The sequence below is a fragment of the Labrus bergylta genome, chromosome 12, assembly GCF_963930695.1.
Source record: "Labrus bergylta chromosome 12, fLabBer1.1, whole genome shotgun sequence".
NCBI classification, from domain to species: domain Eukaryota; kingdom Metazoa; phylum Chordata; class Actinopteri; order Labriformes; family Labridae; genus Labrus; species Labrus bergylta.
Window position 1 is genome coordinate 5041502 of NC_089206.1, and position 26002 is coordinate 5067503.

At 39.0% G+C, this 26002-nt stretch overlaps 1 protein-coding gene across 16 annotated transcripts; it reads right to left on the reverse strand.

Moving 5' to 3' along the window:
• Window positions 1-8109: 8109 nt before the first annotated feature.
• bcas1 (brain enriched myelin associated protein 1) lies at window positions 8110-25737 on the reverse strand. 16 transcript variants are annotated; one of them, XM_065961299.1, is made up of 17 exons: window positions 25476-25736; window positions 25293-25380; window positions 24999-25083; window positions 23605-24200; window positions 18137-18328; window positions 17141-17200; window positions 16548-16583; window positions 16069-16284; window positions 14535-14597; window positions 14289-14330; window positions 14006-14047; window positions 13808-13879; window positions 13489-13521; window positions 12587-12709; window positions 12408-12488; window positions 10874-11086; window positions 8110-9203 (listed from the first exon to the last, which is right to left on the reverse strand). In XM_065961299.1, exons 2-17 carry the CDS (start codon window positions 25329-25331, stop codon window positions 9126-9128), a joined length of 1971 nt encoding a protein of 656 aa, XP_065817371.1. In that variant the 5' UTR covers window positions 25332-25380; window positions 25476-25736; the 3' UTR covers window positions 8110-9125. The 16 variants fall into 16 exon arrangements, with proteins under 16 accessions (XP_065817371.1, XP_020506542.2, XP_065817372.1 ...); XM_020650886.3 differs by having other exon boundaries at window positions 13477-13521; XM_065961300.1 differs by lacking the exon at window positions 16548-16583 and having other exon boundaries at window positions 13477-13521; window positions 25476-25737.
• Between the last annotated feature and the right edge of the window lie 265 nt (window positions 25738-26002).

Sequence of the window (26002 nt, forward strand, 5' to 3'; positions counted from 1 at the left end):
AGACATATTATTATTCAGTATAAGATGTAAATCTTAGGTATTTCATCACGGTTATATGAGAAAGCTTTAGGACTATGTAAATTAGGCTATTATTCCATTTATTGTAAAGTCTTTTATAATGAAAGTCTTTGTTCACGTAGTTTTCCTGTTTGATACAAACGGAATTGAACGTGTTGATTAGACTTACATAAAAAAAACACCAACACCGTTTGATGTTATTGATGAATTGATCGAGGCCTCTTTAAATCTTCTTCTTCTTCCACGCTCTCACGTCATGCATCAGCCACCATGTGGATGTTGGGGGAGGGGTGCCACCAAGTTTTTTTTTTCACAGTAACGTGAAGGTTTTTTGCAGAAGCAGGTTGGTTGACAAACGACATTTTTTTTCCCTCTTTCTCTTTCACAACGTAAAAACGTGGCCCATGGGTTTTTTTAAATACACAATTCGATAATATTCTTCACCTTAAAGACCACAACATGCTGCTGTGACAGGCAAATGTTTGATCTTGAAAGGAGGGGGAGGTTTTCTATAGCCCATTATGATAGTAAATGACAAAAAGAAACATACAAAACTATACCACAATAGGGCTAAAGGTAACACAAAGTAGTAAAATATCATATGTATTGTCACTGTAGACCCTTTAAGAAAGAAAGAGTGATTATTGTGGGAGGAAGATCATCACCTACAGTAGCACCCTAATGTGAAGTTAAACAACAGCCCCTCCTCCACCCTTAAACCCTTCTGAAGAGACACTATTCAGTGATGGTAGCTCAAAGCCATACATTAATACCATCAATGAATGACATTCAGTCAGATTCAGTGTATTGAAACATACACATGATCTTATCTTCTCTCCCTGAATGGAAGCAATGTCTAAAAGAGGTTTTTTTAAATCAGTTTCCACTCCCTGCTAAGGAACAGTGGACAAAGACTGGGCGACTCCTTTTGCCTTAACATTCTTCCTAAAGTTAAACTTGGGTTGTTGCTTTTATTCTCCCTGTTGTAAGCTCTTAGACTTTTCTTTCTGTGCCCTCTTTAATGTTGTTTTGGAAATCCTTAATTGTGTCACCAAACAGGTCAGACCAATCCAGCAATCTTTATTTAAGTGAGATGAGTAGATCTGCAGGTTTGGCAAGCATACTCCTCAAAACGTTTTTTTTTTATCGTAATGATCATTGTGTACATGTAGAACAATAATTACAAATCATATCAAATTAGGACTTAGTAGATAATAGTGTACATATAATAAAGTGTGGGGTTTCCCCTGCATTTGCATGATTAAAAGTCAATCACTTAAATGTGCTGCCCCTAAATCTAAACATTTTAATTTTCCCCCACTCAGAATAGTGTGAATCAGATTTTGGGTATTCTTCCTTCACCCTGAGATCCTGTTACACAAACAGGTCTAGTATGTTAATCAAAGGCACCACATGTGACACATCGAGGCCTCCCGCTCATTTCCTTTTGTTCTGCGGCCACAAAGGCTCCGTGAAAGGCGATCAATCTGCAGGAGCAGTGTGATGCCTCAGAATGATGAGATTACACAAAAAAAATAAGAAAATGTGAGCAGGAGTTGGAGAAGTTACTCACAGAAGAAAGTAAAAGTAGCAACATGAATCTGGAAAATTTGACCTTTTGCAAAAAGGGCTTTAATAGCAAGATATTTTGGGTAAAAGCTCACACGTATTACTTATCAGTTGTGCTCAAAGTAGACTTAATACAGAATTTGAATAGGGGAAAAAAGTGCAGAAATAAGAAATATAATTTTTACATCATGAGTGAAATATTATAACTGATGACTTAACTTGTATGCCGCATTTAAGTCAAGCTTTCTTTATATAGCACCCAGTCACAATCTGCTTAACAATTAAAAGCAATCAAACAAATCATACAGTGAGAAAATGTACATAAATAAATCACAAAGTCAAACAAGGCAAAGTTAAGATCAGGAAAACACACAAAAAAAAGGTTTTGGGTGTTACATGAAGGCTTGTCTGTAAAGGTGAGTTTTTAGATGCTTCTTGAAACGGTCCAAAGATTCTGCAGATCTGATTGTTTGTGCGAGCTGATTCCAGAGAGTGGGGGGCTAAAGATAAAGATAAACTTTATTGATCCCCCGTGGGGGAAATTTGTGCATTACAGCAGCTCCAGAAAAACAGGGGACGGGAATATACTTATAAAAAATAAAAATAGAAGTTAAGAAACAGATCAAACATATTTACGTCATTTAAATAAAAATAAAAAATACAAAAATGTAAAAAAAATACAATAATGTAAAAAAAATACAATAATGTAAATGTGAAATTACACAATACAATACAATGATGTAAAAAAAATACAATAATGTAAAAAAAAAATACAATAATGTAAATGTAAAATTACACAGTAACTTGTTATTGACAAAACACACACAGTGAGTAGCATGAGGTGGTGATGTTGTTAAACAGTCTGATTAAACAATCTGACGGCAGATGGGATGAACGACCTGCGGTATCGCTCTGTCTTGCAGGGTGGGTGTCTGAGTCTGCTGCTGAAGGAGCTGCTCAGGGCCCCCACAGGGTCAAAAGCGTCAAAAGCAGTTGTAGTTGGAGCGTGTGGATGGAAAGGATGCTGAGATAAGATGATCTGAGAGGTGGTGGAGATGGCACACATGTTGACTTCTTTATATACTTTTATATAGTTAAACCTTTGCACAGCAATATGTCGGAAATGAAAAGTATCACAGGTTTTATTTGTAACTTTTTCTATAGCTCTGTGATTTATTTTGTGACATAAAAAGGGAAATATTGTGCTTAATATTTATAGAAGAAAGTAACAGAAGAAATACTGTATTGAGACTTTAACGTTTTGAGGTTTTGGTAGAGACTTTTGAAAGTTGGAGAAATATACAGATTCTGTGGTATTTGTTCATAACTCTATACACAAACTGTCCTCAGAGGAAAATTTGGTCCCTGAAACACTGAAGATAAAATGCTAGGCGAGATGTTATGGTGGTGGGATCACAACAGTGAAACCCTATCTCTCCTGGTAGCGTTTAGCTCCAGTCCAGGGACTCATTGTTTTCTTTGAGTGAAGTTTGTGTTTTCAGTTCAGAAACTGTAACATGGAATTGTTTCAATTCTCCAACTTTTAATTTTCACTATAAATTTCCATAGTGCACCTTTTTAAAGTACCTCAGATTTGTACTTAAAGGGGACGTATTATACAAAATCCACTTTTACAGTGTTTTTGAACATATATTTGGGTAACCTGAGTGTCTACTGAGACACACACACTAAAACAGAGTGTTCTGAGAGAGCTGGTTTATACACGGTCACAAACCTCCTCTGGGGACTGTTTGAAAAGGTGGAAAAGGGGGATAACATGTCCTCTTTAGTTAAAACATAACATGATATCACCGTCAACATTATCCATATCTAGGTGGAAATCACAAGTATTCCTTTTACTGCTGTTACTGAATCTCCATCCTGTGTGACAGCAACAAGTGGGCAAACATTGTTTACTTCCAACTGATTTCATTAACTTCGTCCCATTGTTGTATTTATGCTAATTTAATTTCTCCTCCAAAAATCCTGCATCCTCCTCAATGCCTCGGATTGTTCCTTTAAAAAATATCATACGTATGTCTGCAGTCAATGAATTCTAATTAAAGACCAAGTTTCAAAAAATCCAACTCCTGAGTGGATGATAATGTATGCAGGAGACAGACAGCCTGATAGGAACAGGATGGGCGGATGGGGAAAGACTTCTTTTTGTCCTGACGTGTCAGGAGCAGCTGACTGCATTGTTCTCCTGCAGATTCACAGCCTGCTTTCTTTCATAATCCCAGTGTCGCTCCTGAGGCACACACACTGATAATATATAATCTCCTTTTCTCACCACGAGACGGTTATGTTTATTCAGTGCAACCAGCTGTTGTGTTGTTGATCACCAGAGACATTTTATCAGTCACAGAAAGAATGACCTTAACTGCTTCTGCACAAGTTTGAAATATTTTGGGTTTAAGAGAATGCAGCGGGCTTCTGTCAGTGCAAGTCCCTCTATATGATGTTTTTATGTTGTTGCTTCTTTAGGCTAAATTCCTCAGTGACTTAAATAACTCAATATCAAATTACCAAATTACCTGGGTGAAATTACAACTCATAACACGACAAGAACAAGAAATACAGACATTAAAAAAAGAAACAATTTGTTTTTCCTTCATTTTTTTTTTTTTTTTGCGATGTGTTTAATGTGAAAATTCAGATTGCGATAACAATGAAATTGTGATTCATTGTGCAGCCCTAGTATAGTGCACTCTAAGTCAGTAGTTGGGACTTTCACCTCATGCCTAACCTTATTTCTTTTTTTCTTTTTTTCTTCTTCTTTTTATTGGTTTGCACAGATGATAAGATAACTTACAGTTGGCATAAGAGTTGACACTGTACTGTGATCATCTTTTATAAACCCCATTCCTGCCTTCTCTCGCCCAACCCAGTTAACCCCATACCCACCCACCGAGTCAGGAATCCTATTCCCACTCCGGAGGTAGCCTGTTTCCACAGTAGCTTACCCAGGAGTCTCATTCACACTCATGCATACTAGGACAAGGAGCAAGAAGACAGGGGAAATAATAAATTAATTAAGTAAATTAAGAAAAAAAATTAAATAAATAATATATATATATATATATATATATATATATATATATATATATATATATAAATAAACAACGCAGACACAAAACAAAACTTCAAGATAGTTCCTTAAATAATTCCCTTCGGCATTCAATTGCAGGGTAAGACAACATAAATTAGGTTTTTATTTTTCTTCTTTTCTTCACTTTTTGATGTTATCTTTGTTGAGTAATTTTTAGATTAATTAATGCCTGTATTAGTAATTTTGTCTCCTTTAAATACAACCCTGTTTCTTACTAAGTTTGGACTTTGTGTAAAATGTGAGTAAAAACTGAGAGTAATGACTTGCTAAACAATGAAACATCGTATTTGATTGAAAATAACACAAATAGTCGAATGTTGGAAAAATTGTTTTTAGAAAATTTTAAATGTCATAGGGATCAAAGCCAAGACAGCTGGTTAACTGTCATGGCACATGCGTTATCACATATTAAAAAGGTGAGTACCACCATTCTTGTACAGATTTTCTCAGAACACAGGGTTTAAAACTTACATTTATCATCTAAAACAAATCAATGATGATGATAATAACAATTTCCAAATTTCCACCTGGTGTTAATAACCTGGTATTTCTGATTCTGATTCTGATAACATCATGTTCATATTTGTTGTAAGCATCAGTGATTCAATTTGACTTATATTTACCATCAACATACTCTCTCTGAGCTTTACATGATTGTATTTTCAGGAACCAAGCAAAGTATACAAATAAACATTTAATCTGAAATGATTTAGCCCAGTAATTATTTTCAAAGTCAAACCTTTTCTAAAAACATAGATTATGTTATCTTTCATTTGAGGTTAAACTATGACCATTAAGATGTGATTTGAGTGTCAAAGAACAGAAGCAATTTAGCATTTGTTCCCAAAGACATTTATAGGATTTGAAGTGTCACACCGCAGAGGCCTTTTGTCCCTGCAGCAGGATGTAACATTACCCTGAAAGAGTCACAAAAAAACAGACCCTCAATATCACTGGAGAGCATCTGCATCAGAATGCCTCCCTTACACACACACACACACACACACACACACACACACACACACACACACACACACACACACACACACACACACACACACACATGTAGCGCCTGCAGGACCTGCTGATTCACCCTCTAGCTGTTCAAACTGACTGCAGAGAAAAAGATCACTGGTATTGATTTGTGTTATTAGATCAAGAATATGTGATTCGCTGTGTCTTCTCGCTGGTCCCTGCAGATTGTTTCACCCTCATGTTTCCCCCACAGAGCAGACCTGTTAGCGGCGCGCATGCAGGGCCGTGATGCACATTAATGCTGACAGCAGGCCTCCTGTCAGGCCTCCCTGCCCACTGTGCCCTTGTTCCACCCCCTCTGAGCTCAGTGCATTCACACAATCGCAGGCATTGTCCTGGGATGAACTGCTGCAACACGCTGCTCGAGCACATCTTGTGCAGTTTTTACAGTTTTTTTCCCCCGTACCTATAACTGATTATTTTTCTCATAAGCCTCAGAGTTGGTCCCTTGCAGAAAAATCAACGAGCCCTCATGAAGATTTTATTGATTTCATAACCGCACAGACAAGTCTAGTCTTAAGAAGCTGACATAATTCTGGCACAGCGCTCACATATTGCATGCAGGGACATGTGGCTGTCATGTAACGCATGTCTGCATCATTTCCTTTAGTCTTGTCATGTAACTCAGACACAAAGCTGTGCAAAGGGGTTTTATTTAAAAGAAAGTGAAGCAACTAATAACTAGGGTTGAGAGTCAGTGGAGGTGGGGGGGTTAAGGTTTAATTTATGGGTAGTATTATGAAGCATTTCTCATGATTTTATATTTGGAAATGAACATAAAACCTTCACACATACTATGAATATGTTCTGCAAAAAAAAACCCCGTCACACTGCATCTCAATTTAAAGCTTTCCTCAGGAGAAAAGAGCAGACAGCGGACCACATGTCTTATACATTACAAGCAATACTTCACTTCTTCTCCTTTAGTGCCACGGCAATTACTTTAATGCACGATTTAAAACGATCATACCTATTATGGAGGGCGTGTGCCTCATTGATAACAAAGGAGCGGTGTGAGTTATGCCTTCAGGGGCCACGACTCATCACTTAATGGTGGGTGAATGGGGGGGGGGGTCTTCAGACGCTATACCTATCTAAAACACATCCTTCCAGGGACTTCACACTGCGCCATCCATCAAAAGAAATTACATCATAAACGGTAAAAGAAGATTTGAGGGGGCTTACTTTACCTGGAACGTACTGTTCCTTAGATCTTGTTCTACATCTTTTATCCCTAAGGTGTCTCTCAAAAATGCAAATGAGTTTTTCAATGGTGATATCAAGCAGACTTCCACTGTTCCAGATAAAGGCCTGTGCTGCAGCGCTGTCTGTCAGAAAAACTGTCACTTTACTTGTGTACCAGATGAGTAAGGTCTAAACTATTCGCTTCTACACCCAAGATAGCAAAAGTGTGACTCACATGTTACGCCCAATAGTTTGCTGTCTACACCTTTGGGAGGAGTTTTTAAAAGGTGTATTAAACAGTCTTAATTGAATATTGATGTCTCTTTATAGGGATCTGAAGATTAAAGGCTTTATATGCGAATTTTCACTAGAAGAAATCAAGTATATCCTCTGAAAATTACTCTGTGAGTCATGACTGTCTACAATGGGTCTGACACCAGAGTCTGTCTGTGATGCTTTCCAAGCCGTAGCTATAGCATGTTTACATCGCCAGGACGGCAGGCAGGCTCCTCCCCTCGCATTTAGACTTTAGACTTTAGACTTTAGACTTTACTTTATTGTCCCCAGGGGGAAATTCTTTTCCACTTCACAGTACAGTTATGGACAGCACGCCGACAGATAATAACAGTTTAAAAGTTGTTTAATTGAGGGACTAGAGAAAAGAAGAATAACATACTGTACTCACTGCTTAACTGTGTTTCTAGATCACGCTCATTTCAGGTAAATTTACATGCAGTGTGAAGATACCAGCATAATAAAGATCGCTAGCATTAGCATGCTAACACAACAATGCAGCGCGAGTTGTTTTGGTTTCATGCAGGGCGATATCTGCTGGATCAGTGATGGGCAACTTCGTTCACAGCAAGGGCCACATTCATTTAATTCTCACTGCCAGAGGGCCAAATTGTAGCATACAAAAAACGATTACAGTCAATAATGTCTCAAATTTAACTCAACATATACCAGTGATCAAATATTATTATGGACATATTTCTGGTTTTCATGATTTCATGGCAGATTTTGTCACGTTTTCTTCATGTTTCCAATTACAAAAGCCATCGATACTCTGAAAAAATGAATCACAATAATATGGTGAGCGTCAGCAGCTGCAGAGGTAGATTTAGAAATTGAGACTTGAAGTTATTGATGGTGCGACTCTGAATGTAGTGTGCTAAAATGAAGAGCAAACAAATGTTGAACATATTTATTGTCTTCGAGAGAGCCGATGTTATGCATACATACATACTTATAGTGCAAACAGAAGCACGGTATTAATTGCACATACGCCAAAAAACAGAAAATGACTTGAGACACTTCCATGAAAACGACACGACACAAAGTGCTGCGACCAAATTAAAAGCTAATCGACTGTGATTTATGAGAACTGCGAAAACGTACCACAAGGACACATTTGCACAAAGACACCATTCTGCCACCTTCAGACACATTTGTTATCGTGAACACTTTACAATCAGGTCCCCGCAGAGCAGTAAAGATTGAGATTTTTTCCCACATGGCCCAATACATGACATGTTATGTGCTTTAGTTTTACATGGAGCTTAGATAAAGTTAAAAAAAAAAATCTGTAAGTGCAGTTTGTTATAGAAATGTGCTCGTTGTATTTAAATGTTATATACATTAAAGTACTTCTTCATTATCATTATATATTATCCTTTGCATTGACACCTTCTGTGTGATATTTCTGGTTCATATTGTAAAAATAAAACCTTTATAACATTGTGTTCTTCAATGTTTTTGACATATTAATCTGCTCAAAGCAAAGCATGGTTCTGTCTATAACATACGCCCGGTTTACAGAAGGTCAGGTGGTGGGAACAGAGATAAGTCACATTAAATGTCTCTTAAAAAAAAAAAAAAAAAAGGTTTCACACTCACATCGCTATATTTGTCAAGACATCTATATAACAAAAAATATATATATTTATCTCAACGACCTTGCCATTTCTTAACTTCCACCACAAACACCTCCTACTCTTTCTCACACTTGCTTTAATCCTTCCAGACACGTCACTCTTTTGAAATATGACTTCTTAAGTGTAGCAAAAAAAAAGAAAAGAAAATGTAGTTAGAGATAGGAGAGGAAAGGGAGATAAGAGAGAGAGAGAGAGGGGTAAAAGATTGAGAAAGAGAAGGAGAGAGAGAGAGAGGGAGTCTGTACAGGGAGACTTTCGTGTTGCTTTTGGTTTCATTTGGCCTTCTCAGCTGCTGCAGCGACGGCTGGCTCCGTCTGGACTCCGGCATCTGTAGAGCCACGTTTCTGACCCTGAAACAAGAAAGAGAAACGTTTAGTGAACATGAAACCACTTTGAGGCTCTTTTCTGTTATTAGTGAAAAACAATCTGAACATATATACAGAGCAAAATATACTAATTTGCATCTTCAAATCTACAATTCATGGGGCGCTGGTGGCGCAGTGGTTGGTGCGCACACCCCATGTATGGAGGCTGTGGTCCTCCAGGCGGGCGGCCCGGGTTCGAGTCCAACCTGTGGCTCTTTTCCTGAGGCTCATTCCCCACTCTCTCTCTCTCCCTGATTCCCGACTCTATCCACTCTCCTGTCTCTTGAATAAAGGCACAAAAAGCCCCCCCAAACAAAATCTACAATTCATTTAGCAGATGCTTTAATCCAAAGCGAGAAGCATCAGAGAGTAATGGTGCATTCATGTGGTGTCGGACACAATGGGAAAAACGAGTTTCCGAGATGTAAAATGCACATGTACACCCGCTCAAGTCGGAACAACGAGTCGGAAACTCAGAAAATAATTAGTTGCCTGACTTCAATAGTCATCACATAGGGGGCAAAATATGTTTTGTTAATGTTAACATACTTTTTTAATAATTCACATCAACTTTTTGCTCAAATATAACTTTTAACAGTTCGACGGCATTCAGACTTTCCGTACTGAAATCACGTGAACACACTGAAGTCGGAAGAACGACCCAACCCCCCCCCCCCCCCGAGCAGCACCTGAATGCAGCATAAGTACAACACAAGCAGGGATCTAGAGAGGAGGAAACAACGTCAGTACATGCAAATTAACAAAGCTGTTCTGACGTCTGATTGGACGCAGCTGCTGACAGGTAGAGCAGCTTTTTTCTTCTTTTATAATTAAAGTTAATATATCGTCATGAACAACAACATGGACAGCCGTTCTTGAGAGTACTAATCAGCATCAAAACCATCCTACCATCTTCATCATCAATATCATGAAGTGCAGTAGGTCAAGTCTACTTGATGCAGTGGTCTTCAGGTTGTGGTGACTCATTTCTAACTTGTTGTTTTCCTATTTCGTTGCCCTATTTCTGTAAACTGCATTCCTTGCAATCATATATTTACTTCAAACCAGAGTTACATTTACTCTTGTGACTATAATTAAGTCATTTCTTTTAGTGTACTTAGTTGAATAGTAGTTTGGCTTGTTCTACCACATGACAGTCAGTATCACATAGCGACAGGAAGACTCCACATTACATTGCACTTTATTAAAGGTGTGCATGTAATTCAACAACCTGGTAAGAAATCCATATTATCTTGTTGTTTTTGCACTGCACAAGAGGAAAGATCATAGTTCAGGTTCGGCTCCTCCCCCTCAGGTCTGAAAGGTTACCAATCAGTAATTTGAATAAACTTTAAATCAATTACACTGAGTAGATTTCTAGAAGTAACTTTACTCCTACTTAAGTCCATTTTAATCACAGTAACTTTACTTTTGCTTGAGTACAATATTCTTGTATTCTTTCCACCTCTGCTTTAAACCAGCATGTGCAGAACAACACCCTGTTTGTGTCTTGAGGTGCACTGCACTGTGGAAAAAGAGCCCACACCTTTAATTGCTTCACAAGTTGCTGCTGCCATCTAGTGGAGACATTGTGAACAAACATGATATCTGCAGAGCTGGCACTGTGAGGTGGGGGTAAATAATGCTCTCCTTACCAGATGTTTAAAGAACTTGTGGATGGAGTTTCTCTTCTCCAGTTTGGCGGGCACATTGGCGGCGTCGTCTCCAGCCGGGGAGTCTCCTGAAGCTGGTTTGTTTTCTACGACCGCCTCTTTGACCGCTGCTTTGGGCTCCTCTTTGGCTTTAGTTGTCTGAGCTGCTTCTGCTGCTGCTGCAGCGGGGGCAGGGGTCGCCTTCTTGGAGTCAGCCTGAAAGTGTTGTGAATGAAAAACTGAATTATTCCTGTTCCTGGAGTGGCTCAAATGTCTGGCCCACGCCTCTTCCTCTCTACGGAAGCCCGAAGAGGACAAACATCCATACATTTGATTTACTTGGTTTTCCAATGATGACAAGAAATCTCTGGTTGTTATCTCAAGGACTCAGCTAATTGAACTCAGTACCTGGAGATAACAACACTACTTTTCACTTGACAATGACTTAACGTCAGTTGATTTCATGAGATCTTAACTTATTTTCATGTGCTCGGGATAACAAAGCGTGTTTTCCCACTATAACAGATTATATTTATCTCGTTATCTTCAGACAACAAAGCTTGTTGTCTGAAGATTACACGATGATTTTCTGGCGATCTAGAAAACAAAATAATAGGCTGGTCACTGTGATGGCCAGACCACGACATGCTAATGCTTATGCTGCCATTGCACACAATAATGATAAGGTCAGTTTAGACCATATTTAAAGTCTTTATATGTGATTTTTCACACTTAAATATAATATAAATCAAGTATATCCTCTGAAAATAACTCTGTGAGTCATGACTGTCTACAATGGGTGTAACACCCGAGTCCCACTGTCTGTGATATTTTCAGAGCTTTCCTAGCCTAGCTTCAACTTGTTTACATCGCCAGGACGGCCGGCTCATCCCCTGGCATATAAAAGTTGTTTAATTGAGGGACTAGAGAAAACAGTAAGAATAACATACTGTACTCACTGCTTCACTGTGTTTCTAGATCACGCTCATTTCAGGTAAATTTACATGCAGTGTGACGATACGAGCATAATAAAGTTCGCTAGCATTAGCATGCTAACACAACAATGTAGCGCGAGTTGTTTTGGTTTCATGCTGGTGTTCAATGGCGACATCTGCTGGATCAAAAAATAACATATAAAGCCTTTAAGGTTTAATATGTTTGTTTTGTGCTTTTGCAACTCTGGAGATACAAAATAATTAAGTTGAGATCTTGAAACAGAAAAGGAGAATAACTCGTTACCACAGAAAACGGAGTAAATAAAATGTTTTGATTCTTGTCCATTAGGGCTTCCGTACCTCTCCACTCAGTGCAGATGGACTTTGTGATGATCAGATTTAAAACTTGAAAAAAATATTAAGGTGTACCAACCAGGAAGTTAGGATCAAGTGTGACAACGACATTATGAGGGATAATCATAGAAGCACTTCAGCCAACAAAGTGGTTTTAGAGCAGGTTGGAAACCAGATGTATTAAATGAAATAACGCCGGTTAAATAAGCAGCTGAGATGATCTCAAGCCAGAATCTTTCTATATTTACCACTCCAGTTGTTCTCCTGAGGAACCGAACTCCACTTGTGGAGGCTGCCTGGACTTTTGTGGTCATGTTGTCTAACAGTACCTCAAATTCACATTCATCTGTTACTGTCTGTTTAGTAATGCAATCACAATTCATGCTCAGAATCTTAGACATTGTAGAGACCAATAAATGGTGCTTACTTTAGGCTTGAAGAAAGACAGGAAAGCTGATTTTGCGGCTGGTTTCTTCTCTTCCTGAACAGGCGGCGGCGGTTCCGGTTTCGCAGCAGCCTCCAGAGTACCGGCTTTCGAGGGATCCACCTTCTTTTATCAAAAGATCGGAGAAGAAGAAAATGCAAATCATGATCTCTTTAGGGGGTTTAAAGCATGGCCGTCATTGGAGCTGACAGAGTGAGGGCATGGAGCTGCCACCTGAGAAGTGAAAGAAGAAGTAAGTCATAAAAAAAAAGTAATTCATGCTCAGAGCAGGAAAAGAGGCCAACAAACCTGATAAGAACCGGTCCCTTTAAGAGCCAAGAAACCCACACCGTCATGCACAAAAGTCAAGAATGCCATTGTCCGAAAAAAAAGAAAGTACATGACCTTAAATGAGTATTTCAACACTTTGGGAAATAAACTAATTTGTCTACTTCCAAAAGATAAAACAGCTGATCCAATGTCAAACCTTAAAAATGAGACAGGAGACGTTTAGCTTAGCTTAGCTCAAAGAATGGAAACAGGGAAAGTAGCCTGTGTTTGGGTAATATCACCACCTAACATGTTCTTTTTCTTGTTTTTATTCTTAGTTTTAAAGCCAAATGGAAAAGTTCAACCAAAAAGCTCTGGGTTTATGGGTTAAAGCATGTTAATTAGCAAGCTTTTGAAGCGCTAGCAGGCAGATTTAGTTATCTTCCGGCAGAGCTAACTTTCAACCTGTTTCCAGTTTGAATGCTAAGTTTAGCTTACCGGGTGTAAACTGTCGCCTCGTACTTACAGGCAGATATGAGTGTACTTGTTTTCTCATTTTGTTATCAGCGAGAAGTCAGGTAAGTTTACTATATTTCCCAAAATGTGGAAGTCCTTTAATTTACCTCAGTTTCTACCTCTGCTTGTGGTACCTCCACATCTTCAACAATCTGCAGGGAAGAACATTATTTGCTTCCCCATCGTTTCAAGTTCTCGAGAAAGGTAATAAATCACGAGCTGACTCGTCTGTCATGATGGAACCAATAAATGAATTTTTTTTTTTTTTTTTTCTCAAACTGCAAATGCCAAAATTTCACATGTGCAGTCTGGAATGAATGAGAGGTTATATCTGTTCAGCATAATATTTGGTTCATCTTGTACAACATCATGTCAGAGGGGCCTGTAGAGAGAAGAAAATTAAGAATTAATATTCTTCAGCACTTCCCGCTGATTTACCTGCTGACTGTCCTCTACAGCCGGCTGTGCCACCTCCTCCGCTGTCTCAGGAGGTTCAACAATATTTTCACTCTGAGCAGATGCAAAATTAATCAGACATCAGAACATATTGGTTTTTATAAAACACAGGATCAGAGGATTATTCCGCTCCCTAAAAAGACGAAAAACCCCAGGATTGAGAGCTCTTCTTTGATTTACCTGGACTTCTACAACGGGCTCAGGCACCTCCACTGGTGTCTCCTGCAGAGCAAAACTACTTTGTTATGTTCTCAAGAGATGCAAATTAAAAAGGCAACATGAAAATGCTGCAATTCAATGTAATCGTTAAAAAAAAATCAAAGCAACTATGTCAACCCCACATTCATATCAAACTCTCTGAAGATTGAGCATACTAATTATGATCTGAATCACAGGATCAGAGGATTATCCCGCTCCCTGAAAAAGATAAGACCCCATGATTAAGAGCTCTCCTTTGATTTACCTGAACTTCTACAACTGGCTCTGGCTCCTCCACTGGTGACTCCTATGGATCAAAACTACTGTTTACTCTAAAGAGATGTAAATTAAGATGCTGAAATTCAATGTATATGATTGTGTGTACACATCTGTTATGTACACGGCTGGTATCTTTCAAATGATAACTTTAAACAACTGTTTCAAATGTGCATTAATTCTCATAATTCCCTGAAAAGAGCTCAGGACGTCCAGCATTTTTTTTCTAGTTTACCTTGACTTCCACAACTGGTTGTGCATCTACCTCTACTGTTGGCTCTGGTGGGTTCTTGCTTGTCTGCAGGACAGTGAAGGAAGCGTTAATGTTAGTAAAAGCCAAAAAGACAGATAAGAAATGTCCTTTACAAAGAGAGGTTCTGATTATGCAATTTCTCAGCATGTTAGAATCTGTTTGATGATTTTGGGAATAATCACATGATTGGTCGATGAGAGAGAGAGATGAGACGGTCAATACCATTCTCTGTTTGTGGGCTGAGTATGGGCCTAACGCAAGGGGTCGATTATCTTAGCTTAGCATAGCATAAAAATTGGAAGCAGAAGGAAACAGCTAGCCAGATTTAATCCAAAGTTCACATATAGGCACTGCTTGTCAATAGCCAAGGCAGGCAACTGCTTCGGGCCCCAGGTCAGTTGGGGAACTCTCAACCATAGCAGCGGCTCTAAATGTTCTTTCAATGACAGTGGGAAACCTCCTTAATAGGGCCCCATCTGACAGCACTCACTCTCTGTGGGCCGCTAAATGACGAATGAATTATTGATGGTAAAACCTAAATTTGTCGATGAAAGTCACTGAAGGAAAATTAAGGGTTTTAAAGTTCTTCATATCTATATATATATATATATATATATATAATTTTTTTTTTAATTGTTTATGACATAACAGTCAGTAATACTGATTGGAGGGGTCACCGTGAATCTTGTGCCTAGAGCCCCAACAGGATCTAGAACCGCCTCTGCAGATGCACAATATCACCTGCACAGCTTAAAATTAAGCAATCATCTACTGCAACAATTTGTCAGTTATTAACGGCTCGGTGCAGGGACTTCCTTGAGCCTCCTATGGTTTCCTGTCTAACTTACATGAACAACTTACATGAACAAACGGGCAACATAAATGAAACAAATATGTTTATCAAATGTAGAGATGTTCAGGGATCACCAAGGTTAGCTAGTTTACCCTTTTCCTAATGTCTATGCTAAGCTAGGCTAATTACCTTCCAGCTCTAGTACAGAAAATAGAGTGGTATTGATTCTCATCAGACTCAAGGCAAAGCCAAAAGGTTTACTTCCCAAAATGTCAAGCAATTATTTTTGTAATGCAATGAATCACAAATGGGAATAGACTGTGGACTGTGGAAGAAACAGTGGTACTAATAAGATTTTTTCCCCAAAGATATCTTTTGGTCAAAGTCACATTAATATTGCAAAAACCCAATTATTTTACGACAAAGGGAAATTGTTCAGTTTCTGCCACTTCCAGACAAACAGCTCTTGTGCAGTTAGTAACGGGATGAGCGACGGTCAGTTTTAGAATACGATAATCTACCGTACCCCTGCTGCAGGCTTGGCCGAGGCTTTGGCTCCACTTGAAGCACCCTTGCCTTTTGGTGCCTTGAAACCTAGCAGTACCTCAAATTCACATACATCATGTTTCACACTACTTCATGGAAACAAACACAGTGGAACATGAACTCAAAAGTCTATATGAATAATCTGCTTTCTCCAGTTTGCTGTTTTTCTTTTTTTACCTTTGGAAGGAAGAATTTGCTCAGCGCATCTTTGGCTGATTTTCCCTTTGCGGGCTCAGGTTCTTTTGCAGCAGCCTTTGGTTCCACTTTCGGTGAGGATTTGACAGGTTTGGCTGCTGGTTCGGCTTTAAATTCCATTTTTGGTGGCTCTGGAGGAGGTGGCGGTGGGATAGACATTCCTTTGGATGCTGCGGGCGGTTCAGATACTTGTGCAACCTATTCAGGAGAGAGCGGGTATTAAAACAATGTGTTGCTATGACATACACCCAGACTAACATCAACTTTTAAAGATACACAGTGAAAATTATATGTGAGATAATAACTGCAGGCATCAATAAAGTATTACCAGTGGAGTTAGTATGCAAAATGCAAAACTGGCAAATAAAGCAACATTTCTTAGAAGTTAACTGAAGACAACAGTGTCCAGTAAAGTTTTACTTTCACTGCAAGATCTGTAACTTTATAGGCAATGTGCTCACAGTAGTGGTTGCAGCTGGTTGGCTCTCCTTTGGGGGCTAATAAGCAACAGAAAAAAATGCAGTTAGGGAAATGAAGCAAAAAAAATATATTAGCATAGTGTGATATGGCAATGCAACCCCCTCTGCAACAAATGCATCATCACACGCCTGAGATAAATTTGTCAATAAGCAACTTTATTCATAATACATAAATCAGTTCATGCTGTTCTTAATGGCGAGTCGGTTCACCCTGGGCAGCCCTGCAGCTCGCATGCCTTACTATAGCTCGTGTGCATGGACTAAAATTGCTGTTTTGTTGTTCCAAATGAAATTGTAACTGAAGACATCCTTGATTCAACCACAAACAGGACTGAACAGAAATGGATGTAAGCAATCAACAAAAACTGTGTGCATGTACAAAACCTGCAATATTCAGTATATCAGTAATCAAACCTGAGCTTCAATAATTCACATAAACAGCCTTATAAATCAAAATAAGCGTGATATACTGACGGATAATGAAAGCTGGTCAAACAACAATATCAAAGCCATGGTGCCAAACGCATGTAACAGTGTATTTTAGTGTTAGATAAAGCTTTATTAAATAAGATTACCTGATCTTTAGCAGCAGCAGGAGCAGCTGTTTCCTTTTTGGTCGTTTTAGTGGGAGTCACCTGTGCAACAAGAGAAGAAAACATTAACCGACTTCAAGGAAATAAGAAGAAAAAGCTTCATCAAATGTGGCTTGTTATGTTATTTTTAAATGATGAAGCTGCAGTGTGAAAGATTCCGCTTGTATAGCTGATGTAACAGGGAGAGAAAAATACTTACTTAGATAAAACAGAAGCCTTTCATAAATGCAGACATAGGCCTTTATAATACACTAACTGAGGCCCCACAGAGTGCACACTGAGGTCCCTGACAGAGCACATACAGTACATGCGCTGTCATTGTGACAGCCATTGTGCTCCGGAGATGGCGTAGGCCTGCCCTCGCTCTATCTTCACAAATCTCAACTTCCAACAGCACAGGCCTCCCTTGTGAGCTCACACTATGGGTTGAACAATAGGCCGCCACATTCCCGCATGTTCAAAGACTTGATTAGCATGGGGCTAGGGCAATGGTAACTCTTTAAAACGGCCCGAGTCCAAAAGACAGCACGATGAAGAGGAAATACAATAGCTGCTTGTTGTGCGTTTTCCATCAGGCCTCGGTCATCATCGCAGATTTGAGTTATGGATACCTTTACTACCAAAAAACTCGCTTTTTGGCACATAGCTCAACATAAAATAAGACAAATCAAACACAAACACACACACAAAAATAACTGTAACACATCTTGTCTACATGTATGATCAGTGTTATCAACACTTCATATATATTAGCGCATGTCTTTGCTTCAGTTAAAAGCAATTGTAAGGAGATGTTTTCCTCATTTTCTGTTGTTTTGGTATTTGTTTGCCCCTACTTCATTTCAAGCGTGCATTTGTTTGTACAGTTTTGATTGCGGCTAATGTTTGATTAATTTCCCCAAAGCGGCCAAATTTAACAAGAGCAGCAATTAACAATATGAAGTGCGTATAAACAGAACTTGAAATGTATCCACTTACTAGTGTTTTGAAGAAGTTCATAACTGGATTCTCTTCTGGGATACTCTCCTCTTGCTTGTCCTCAGGTTCACTGTTTTCCGTCTCTGGTTCAGGAGCTTTTTCTTCCTCTGCACTCGGGTCTGGAGTCACACTTTCCGGCTCTGGTGATGACTCTGGTTCTGGCTCTGGTTCTTGCCCTACGTTAGCTGTCTCCTAATACACCATCACAAAAAGTTAGCCTTTAAGAATTATGTTAGAGCAGCGGCGCTGATATGCAAGCAGTGAGTGTCTTAATCGCAGCATTGAGATGGGAGCACAATTCCAACCATGCCTCTGCCTACTCACAGCATTGTCAACAATCACCCTTTTATTAATGTGTCTGTCCCACCCCTCACTCATTGATATTCAACAATGTGTGAGAGTTATGCCCAAAGAAATGTGAGGAGAACCAAATACCTTGCTGTGTCCTTAGGATGAAAAATATGTTTTATGTGTTTAAGAAAACAATTGACCAACAATGATTTCAAGATCATTTGAAAAGAACCCATTTGCTTAAATTTTCCTTCACTGTAGCCTGATAAGAATTAACCTTTTTAAAACTAAAATTATAACTACTTCTACTTCTCTTATTGTCTTTCTATTTTGAATGCAGGTACTATTTTTATGACGGAGGCCACATTGAAGAAAAAAATATTGGGAAAAAGTCAAAATATTGTGAGATTAAAGTCATTATTTTTGGCTTTGGTTAGCGTTATATGTTATTTTTCAGGGGATTATAAGAAGAGCAACAGGCTGCCTGCACTGAAAAGAGGATATATTCAGTCCATTGTGAACCCTTAACTAAAGTATAACTCCATAAGATGCTCCATGTCCATTATTTTAGCAGGGCCGCTCTTCTGATATTATCCTTCAACATAGCATATAGGCTAACATTAGCCTTAAATTACAACGTTTTTCTCTTAATATCAAGACTTTATTATCAAAATATTACAACTTTGATCTCACAATAACTTTTGTACTATCATTACCTTACTCTCAAAGTATCATGACGTCAATCTCTTTTTTTTTCTCTTAATGTGGCCTTGATACTCTGCAGTAATTTTCATTTTGTACTGATGAAACATTCGTACAAACTATCATGAAGGAATGAGATTTTTTCAAGTTTTCATTTTAGATTTTATTGGAAAACGCTTCAGTACATGTGAACTTCGAGAACATGATAAATACAAACAAACGCAAGTATCATTATTCAAAAATATTACAATCCAGTTGCATTATTGATGAAAAACTATTCTAAAGAGGTAGACTGTTTCTAAGACAAAAACAATGTTAACATTTTTTTAACGTTTTACTGAAGTACTTCCTTTGGAACGACGTGAATATTAACAGTAATACTGTGTCCCACTGAAGACATTTCTAAACCACTGAGCCCGTATTCTGATTCTGCAACAACTGATGTACAAACTGACTGCAGATGAACAAGTAAGTCTTCCATGTCTGAACGTGTATCCTGAGTCATTGCTGCACTTTGTGAGTTCACTGTTGACTCTGTTGAGTTCTCTTTGGTCTCTATCTCTGTAGTGGTCTCTTGCCATAACTCTGCTGCGACATCTTCTTTTATGATATCTTCAACAATGGTCTCAAGAACGACATCAACAAACTCTACCACACTGTCATCTAAAGTGGCTGCTTGAGAATCTTTAGGGTTCAAGGCTTCAGATATTTCATGAATTACCATTATCCCCTCTGTTTTTTGTTTCCCCTTGAGATGACATGAATCCAGCTTAGAAATTTCAGGGTTTAAAACAACGAATGGGACGACTTCATCCTCACCAAGTACCTCTTGGACAGAAACCCAAGGCTCAGACTCATCAACGACATCCATCAATGGCACATCTGCTTGTTTTACTTCTATTTGTTCTGTAATGTCAACCTTTTCCGAAATGACTTGGACTACAGAGTCTTGACGGTCTTCCGTTACCAGGAGGTCTTCTGTTTTCGGTTCCTGCTCAAGTGTCTGAAGGCTCTGGAGAAAAGACAGGATTTGAATCAGTTAGTTCAATACATTCCACTGCAACAACAGATGGAAAAACAGATTCTTTAAGAGCATCTTCCAATGGCACCTCAACTGGGCCAATGATCTCCTCTACAAGTTCCTCTTGAACTGAAACATTAGGCACAGTTTCCTCTTTGGCATCCATCTGTGGCACATCTTCTTGCTCAAGTACAGGTTCAACAGCTATGTTTTCTGTAACTTCAATCTTCTCGATGGTAGCTATGACCGCTGATTCCTTTGTGTCCTCAATTTTTACAATGAGCCCTTTGGTTATTGGTTGTTGCTCAAGAGAGCTTGAACTCTCCTCAGCCGACTCCTCAGAGATGACATGGTCTGAATCCATTTGTTCCATGCATTCAAGACTAACCAAAGATGGAGCAGATGTTTCTTTGCAGGCTTCTTCCAAAGGGGCTTCAATTGTGGCAATATTCCCCTCATCCAGTTTCTCTTCAGTTGAAACACAAGACTCTTTATTTGAATCCATCAGAGGCATACCGTCTTGATCATCTGCAGGCTCCCTTACTATGTTCTCAGTTATGTAAATCGTCTCTGAATTAGCTTCAACGTCTGATTCTAGTACATTGTCCACCTCTACCATAAGCATTTCAGTCTTTGATTGGTCTTCATTAGGGCTTGAGATGTTCTCCTCTCCGACTCCTGCCTGGCCTGACGCCTCTGTGGTTTCCATTTCTGAAAAATTGGCTTGACTATCTGCAGGTTCCTCAGCTGTGTTGTCTGTTACTTCCAGCTGTTCTGAAATGGCTTCAACAACCGATTCCACTGCAGGCTCTGCAGAAACAACAGGATTTAATTCGGTCAATGGTTGTTCAATACATTCCACTGCAACCTCAATGGGTGGATCGGTTTCTTCATCAACATCCTCCAAATGAGATGAAATTGGAGTGATGTCCTCCTGTACAAGTTCTTGTTGGACTGAGACACACTGCTCAGGATCTTCAGTACCATGCATCTGTGGCACATCTGCTTGCTCATGCACAGATTTCTCAATTATGTTTTCAGCAGCTGGATCTTCTTCACAAGGGCTCAGAGTCTCTTCTTCTGGGATTTGTTTGGGTTTTTCTATGCTTTCAGCTTGTAGAGTGGTGTCTTCTTCCACACTTTGTGGCATTGCTTCAACTCCAATTGATAAAGCACCTGTAGCTTCTTCAATGATCTCCTCAATAATTGTCTCACTTTGCTCATCTGGAATGGCAAAGTTTGATTCTTCTTCTCCAGAAAGAGACACAAAAGTTGTTGCAATAATCAACTCTTCTTGTAGGACAATGCCATAATCTACGGCACACTCCTGGTGTGTGATGGCAATATAGACAAAATCTAGAGCGAGGGCATCGATCGCAGCCTGTGGTATCAAGTCATCATGGTCTTCAACAATGCTGGGTTCAGCATCTGCAACAGTTTCTAGTCCAAATTCCCCTACCATATCTTGACTAACATCAATACTTATCTCTGTAGGGATTACTTCTATATAGGACTCAGGGTTGACTTCATCTTCAGGAGCATTTAGAGTATCTTCAGGATATTCCTCAATGGTGATGAGCCCATTAAAAGGTGACACAATGATATTGTTTACAAGTCCCTCTTGTTCACTTGTTCCTGTTACATCTTCAAGAGATGCAACAGCATCAGCAGCCACCTCTTCACAGGCGGAATCTGCTTCTACTAGAATTCCTGTTGTAAGAGGGAAAGTTGGTTCTTCTACAGGCTTGAGTTGGGTTTCAGGTGCAGGATTTGGTTCTTCAAAAATGACCCTGAGAATGGGTTCCATCACCAAAATCCTTGGCTCTTCTTCCATCAGTACTACATCAGTCCAGATGTCTTCAGCTTTTTGACCATTGTTTTCATGTTCACTTGGCTTTGGGGTGTTTACATCAGCATCGTGAGTGGATTCAGAACCAGAAGCCTCAACACATTCTGTCACGACAATTTGAAGGCTGGACGAGACCTCCAATGGAACGGTTTCCTCAATGTTTTCCTCTACAGCTATTTCCCCTTCTGTAATGGATTCAGTTACTTCAACCCGCTCCGCTCTGACGACTACATTCTCATACACGCTATCGTCCATGATGACCACTTCTTCGATGATGATCTCGGAAACCACAGGCTCCGCATTTGCAGTCTGTTCAACAGCTTCCTCACCAATGATGACAATGTACTCACTCATAAAATCTTCTTCCATCGCTGCTGCCTCCATCGCAACTTCCACCGGAAAACAATAGCTGGTTGTATCATCATAGTCAGTTTGCGTTGATCTATGTGCTTCAGTTTTGCTGTCCGTTTGGGTTGATGTTTCAACCATTAGATGTTGACATTCAAGTTCTTCTCTGAGCTCAGCGACGATCATGGTGGTAGCTTCTTGTTCACTTGGGCCGGACTCCTTTTTCACGAAAATCAACAATTATGTTAAGATAAAATATATTTGTTTTGTCACTGGGACACGTAAGACAACCATGTGCTTGATCACACATTCATCACTTAATTATAATGCCATGCAAAAGTCCTGCATAATACTTACAGCTGGTGGTGTTGTTTTATTGGATTACATTAGATTAGTAAATTGTTCTTTTTAATTTTGCACTATTTATTTAAAGGGGTTGGGGAAATTTTATTTTTATTATTACGCTGTCAAATATTAAACAACCAAAGACAAGACAAAAGACAAACCAAATTACAACAACAACAACAAATAATTGTTAGTTAAGTAGTATCTGTTGCAGGTCGTATGTGTTACAGTGCATTATTGCACATCATGCAGATATCTATATTCATTGTTGGCTTCACAGTGAGTGAGAGTTAGTGTTCAGTTATTACTAAATAAAAAGTATATATTCTGTGAAATGTGAAAGGACATGTGATCTAACTTTTAATGATTTCAGGAACTTTGGCAGGTAGGATGTTTTAGTACTCAAGCAAGGGGCTATACATCCATACATTTTTATTTTACCCAGTTTTCCAGTGAATACAGTCGGTTGTTTCATTGAGATCTCAACTTATGTATCTCGTTATCTCGGGATAACAACGCTGGCTTTCCAGAAGACTTCGCGAAAAAAAACTGGTATTGTTACAGAGACAATGAGATGAACAAGTTGAAATCTTGACAAAACAACTGAAATGCACTTGTTATCACTGGAGAAATTAGTTAGTTAGCTTTGTTTTGCTCTCAACAAATTCCATCGAAAAACCCAAATAAACAATGCAACAGCGCTTCAATCAGTGCTTTTGGAATTCCCTACCATCCTTTTTTGGGAAACAATCGACCTCTAGGGCATTGATGAATAACATTTAGAAGGCTATATTGGAGACCTGATGGAAGTAAAACAATAAAAAGGATAATTTTACTGTCATTTGTATTTTCATGGGATTTGTTGACTAAGAAATATAGAGTATCACAGAACAGCATTAAAAGTACACCTACCGGCTCTGGATCAGTGGCAGGGGGAGTTTCCTCTGGAGCTTTTTGATCTGTTTCATCTTCAGTTGGCGTGACTATTTCTTGAACTGTTTCAACTTCGACAGGAACTGGCTGAGGAGCGGGAGGTTCTGCTTTCTTTTTGAACATTTTGCCAAACAGATTGAGTTTTTCTTTACTTTTCTTGACCTCTGTCTGTACCGTGTTTTCCAGGGCCTCCTTCTTCTTGTTCATGGTTTCCAGAACCTCCTCCTTCTTCTCGTTCATGGTTTCCAGAACCTCCTCCTTCTTCTCGTTCATGGCTTCGAGGACCTCCTTCTTCTGGTCCAAGGTTTGCAGGACCTCCTCCTTCTTCTCGTTCATGGATTCCAAGACCTCCTCCTTCTTCTCGTTCATGGATTCCAAGACCTCCTCCTTCTTCTCGTTCATGGATTCCAAGACCTCCTTCTTCTCGTCCATTGTTTCCAGGACCTCCTCTGTCTTGGTGGCAGTTTCCAGGACTTCAGAAATAATTGGAGTCCCAGCTGGAGCAGGTAGAGAGTCTGCTTCGATTACTACATAATCTGTTGTATCTGTGAGGAGGTCTACAGATGTTTTCCCACCTTTAACAGACAAAAAGAAGAATCTGTTATCAAAACATGAACAAAAACGTCGGCAGATGGTCCAACTATTCCAAACTGTACGACCTTAACCAGCTGTCACCAAACCTAATTGGAACTTTAACCAAATAAAGGCAGATACACTTGTATTTCTAGTTGCTCATTTTCAGATATTGGCCAAAGATTAAGCATGGACAGTTTGGTCTTTGTATGGGAAGGATGTTACTGTTGGGACTACTGATTGTAATTTTCACAATTATTTTTCTCAAGAAGCCATACCACTTGATATCAATGTTGATTTGAGTGTTATTATTCCATAAAGTAAACATGTAAAAATGTATTATCAACGCTGGCGTCAGCATCCACTCTTAAACAAACTCAAGGTAAGTGGGAATCTTACGGTGTCACCTGAGTTACAAAAACACACAGTGACTGGTCAAATAGTTGCTCCTTGTCAATGGTCTGTGACTACGCCTAGAGTTTACATTAGGAGACTCAAGGCATAGTCCAGCTGGGAGTCACAGTGTTTACAGAGCATATAAAAGTCCAAAAGACTAATCCAACATGGGATGATCAGCTGATTTTGTCCGTCAGAAACAGAATCTTTTCCCATAAAGAATGATGTGATGTAGAAAGATAAAGTAGAACATTATCGCATCCTCAGATGCTCCAGGGTAACAGATACTAACTTTGTGTCTGCTTTTGTTTGTATTACGCAATATCACTAGCGTTACACTTTGACATATCCAATAGACTTCTGTTACTTTTAATACCAAGAAGAAATGTAAGTTTTCCACTCACCATTAACCTGCAATCCATTAGATGTGATGTTTGCGGAGAGGCCGTTCACTGATCCATTTCCATGCTTCTCTGATTTTTTCAAACTCTATGAAAAATTATTTAACAAAAAAAAACAATCTGTGTTAGCTCCATCATTAAAAAAATTGTATTGGGCTAATTTGAACAGAAACACTTATTTTGACTAGAACTCATGTGGACACTTCCATGTCCACTTTGTTTCAGAGGTAACACGGTTATAAATTGTAGTAATAAGGAATCATTGTAATGATTGAATTGTAATTGTTGTAATTTTACCTTTGCTCGCTCTTTAGCTTTTGCTTGCTCGTTTCCCATATTTTCCCAGTCAAACTCCTACAGACACAGAATTTTATCTCGGGTAAAACTGAAAGAAAAAATAAAGGACAAATGTGTTATATTGCACTGATATTCTAATGACATAGCATTGAGTCAAACTTCCATATATATCAAATGTCTTACCTTGTTACACCTTTGCAGCCGAGTAAAGTATATCCTCCTTAGGGAAAAATATGGAAAGTTCCAGTGATGGACTAGCAGCTCCTGCCCAACTGTGTATACAAGGCTACTGTAAACAGGCTATTTAATGTGTGCTTAAAAAAAGGGTGCAACCTTTTAAAATAATCAATTTGGATTTCCTCCAGTAGAAAGCCTGCCATCCGCCCTACAAGGTGTTGGCCTTCTTTTGTAAAATCACATGATGAGTTCATGGTAATCTCTGTGGGTATCCTGTGAACATATACCTCAACAAGATCATGAACAGGTAACACTCCAATCAATCACCCTGTGATGAGGCGGTGCAGTGGAGTCTTGTTGACAAATGCAGCTGAGAGGTAACAGGATGTGCATTGAGGATACTGACCGGACATATTCTTTTACTATCAAAACATAAATAGATATGTTTGACTTACAACCCTGAAGTATCAACCTGGTTAATACCTTGGATTTGAGTAAGAATAATAAGAATGCCTTGAATTGAGTCTTTGTTA

Excerpts from the sequence above, each read along its gene's own strand:
- bcas1 (XM_020650886.3), bottom strand. The coding sequence starts at position 25,331 with ATGGGAAACGAGCAAGCAAAAGCTAAAGAGCGAGCAAAG. Across the intron at positions 16,285-16,547 it reads AACCAGCTGCAACCACTACT|GTTGCACAAGTATCTGAACC; the intron begins GTGAGCACATTG and ends TCTCCTGAATAG. Across the intron at positions 12,489-12,586 it reads TGTCTTTCTTCAAGCCTAAA|GTACTGTTAGACAACATGAC; the intron begins GTAAGCACCATT and ends TGTGAATTTGAG.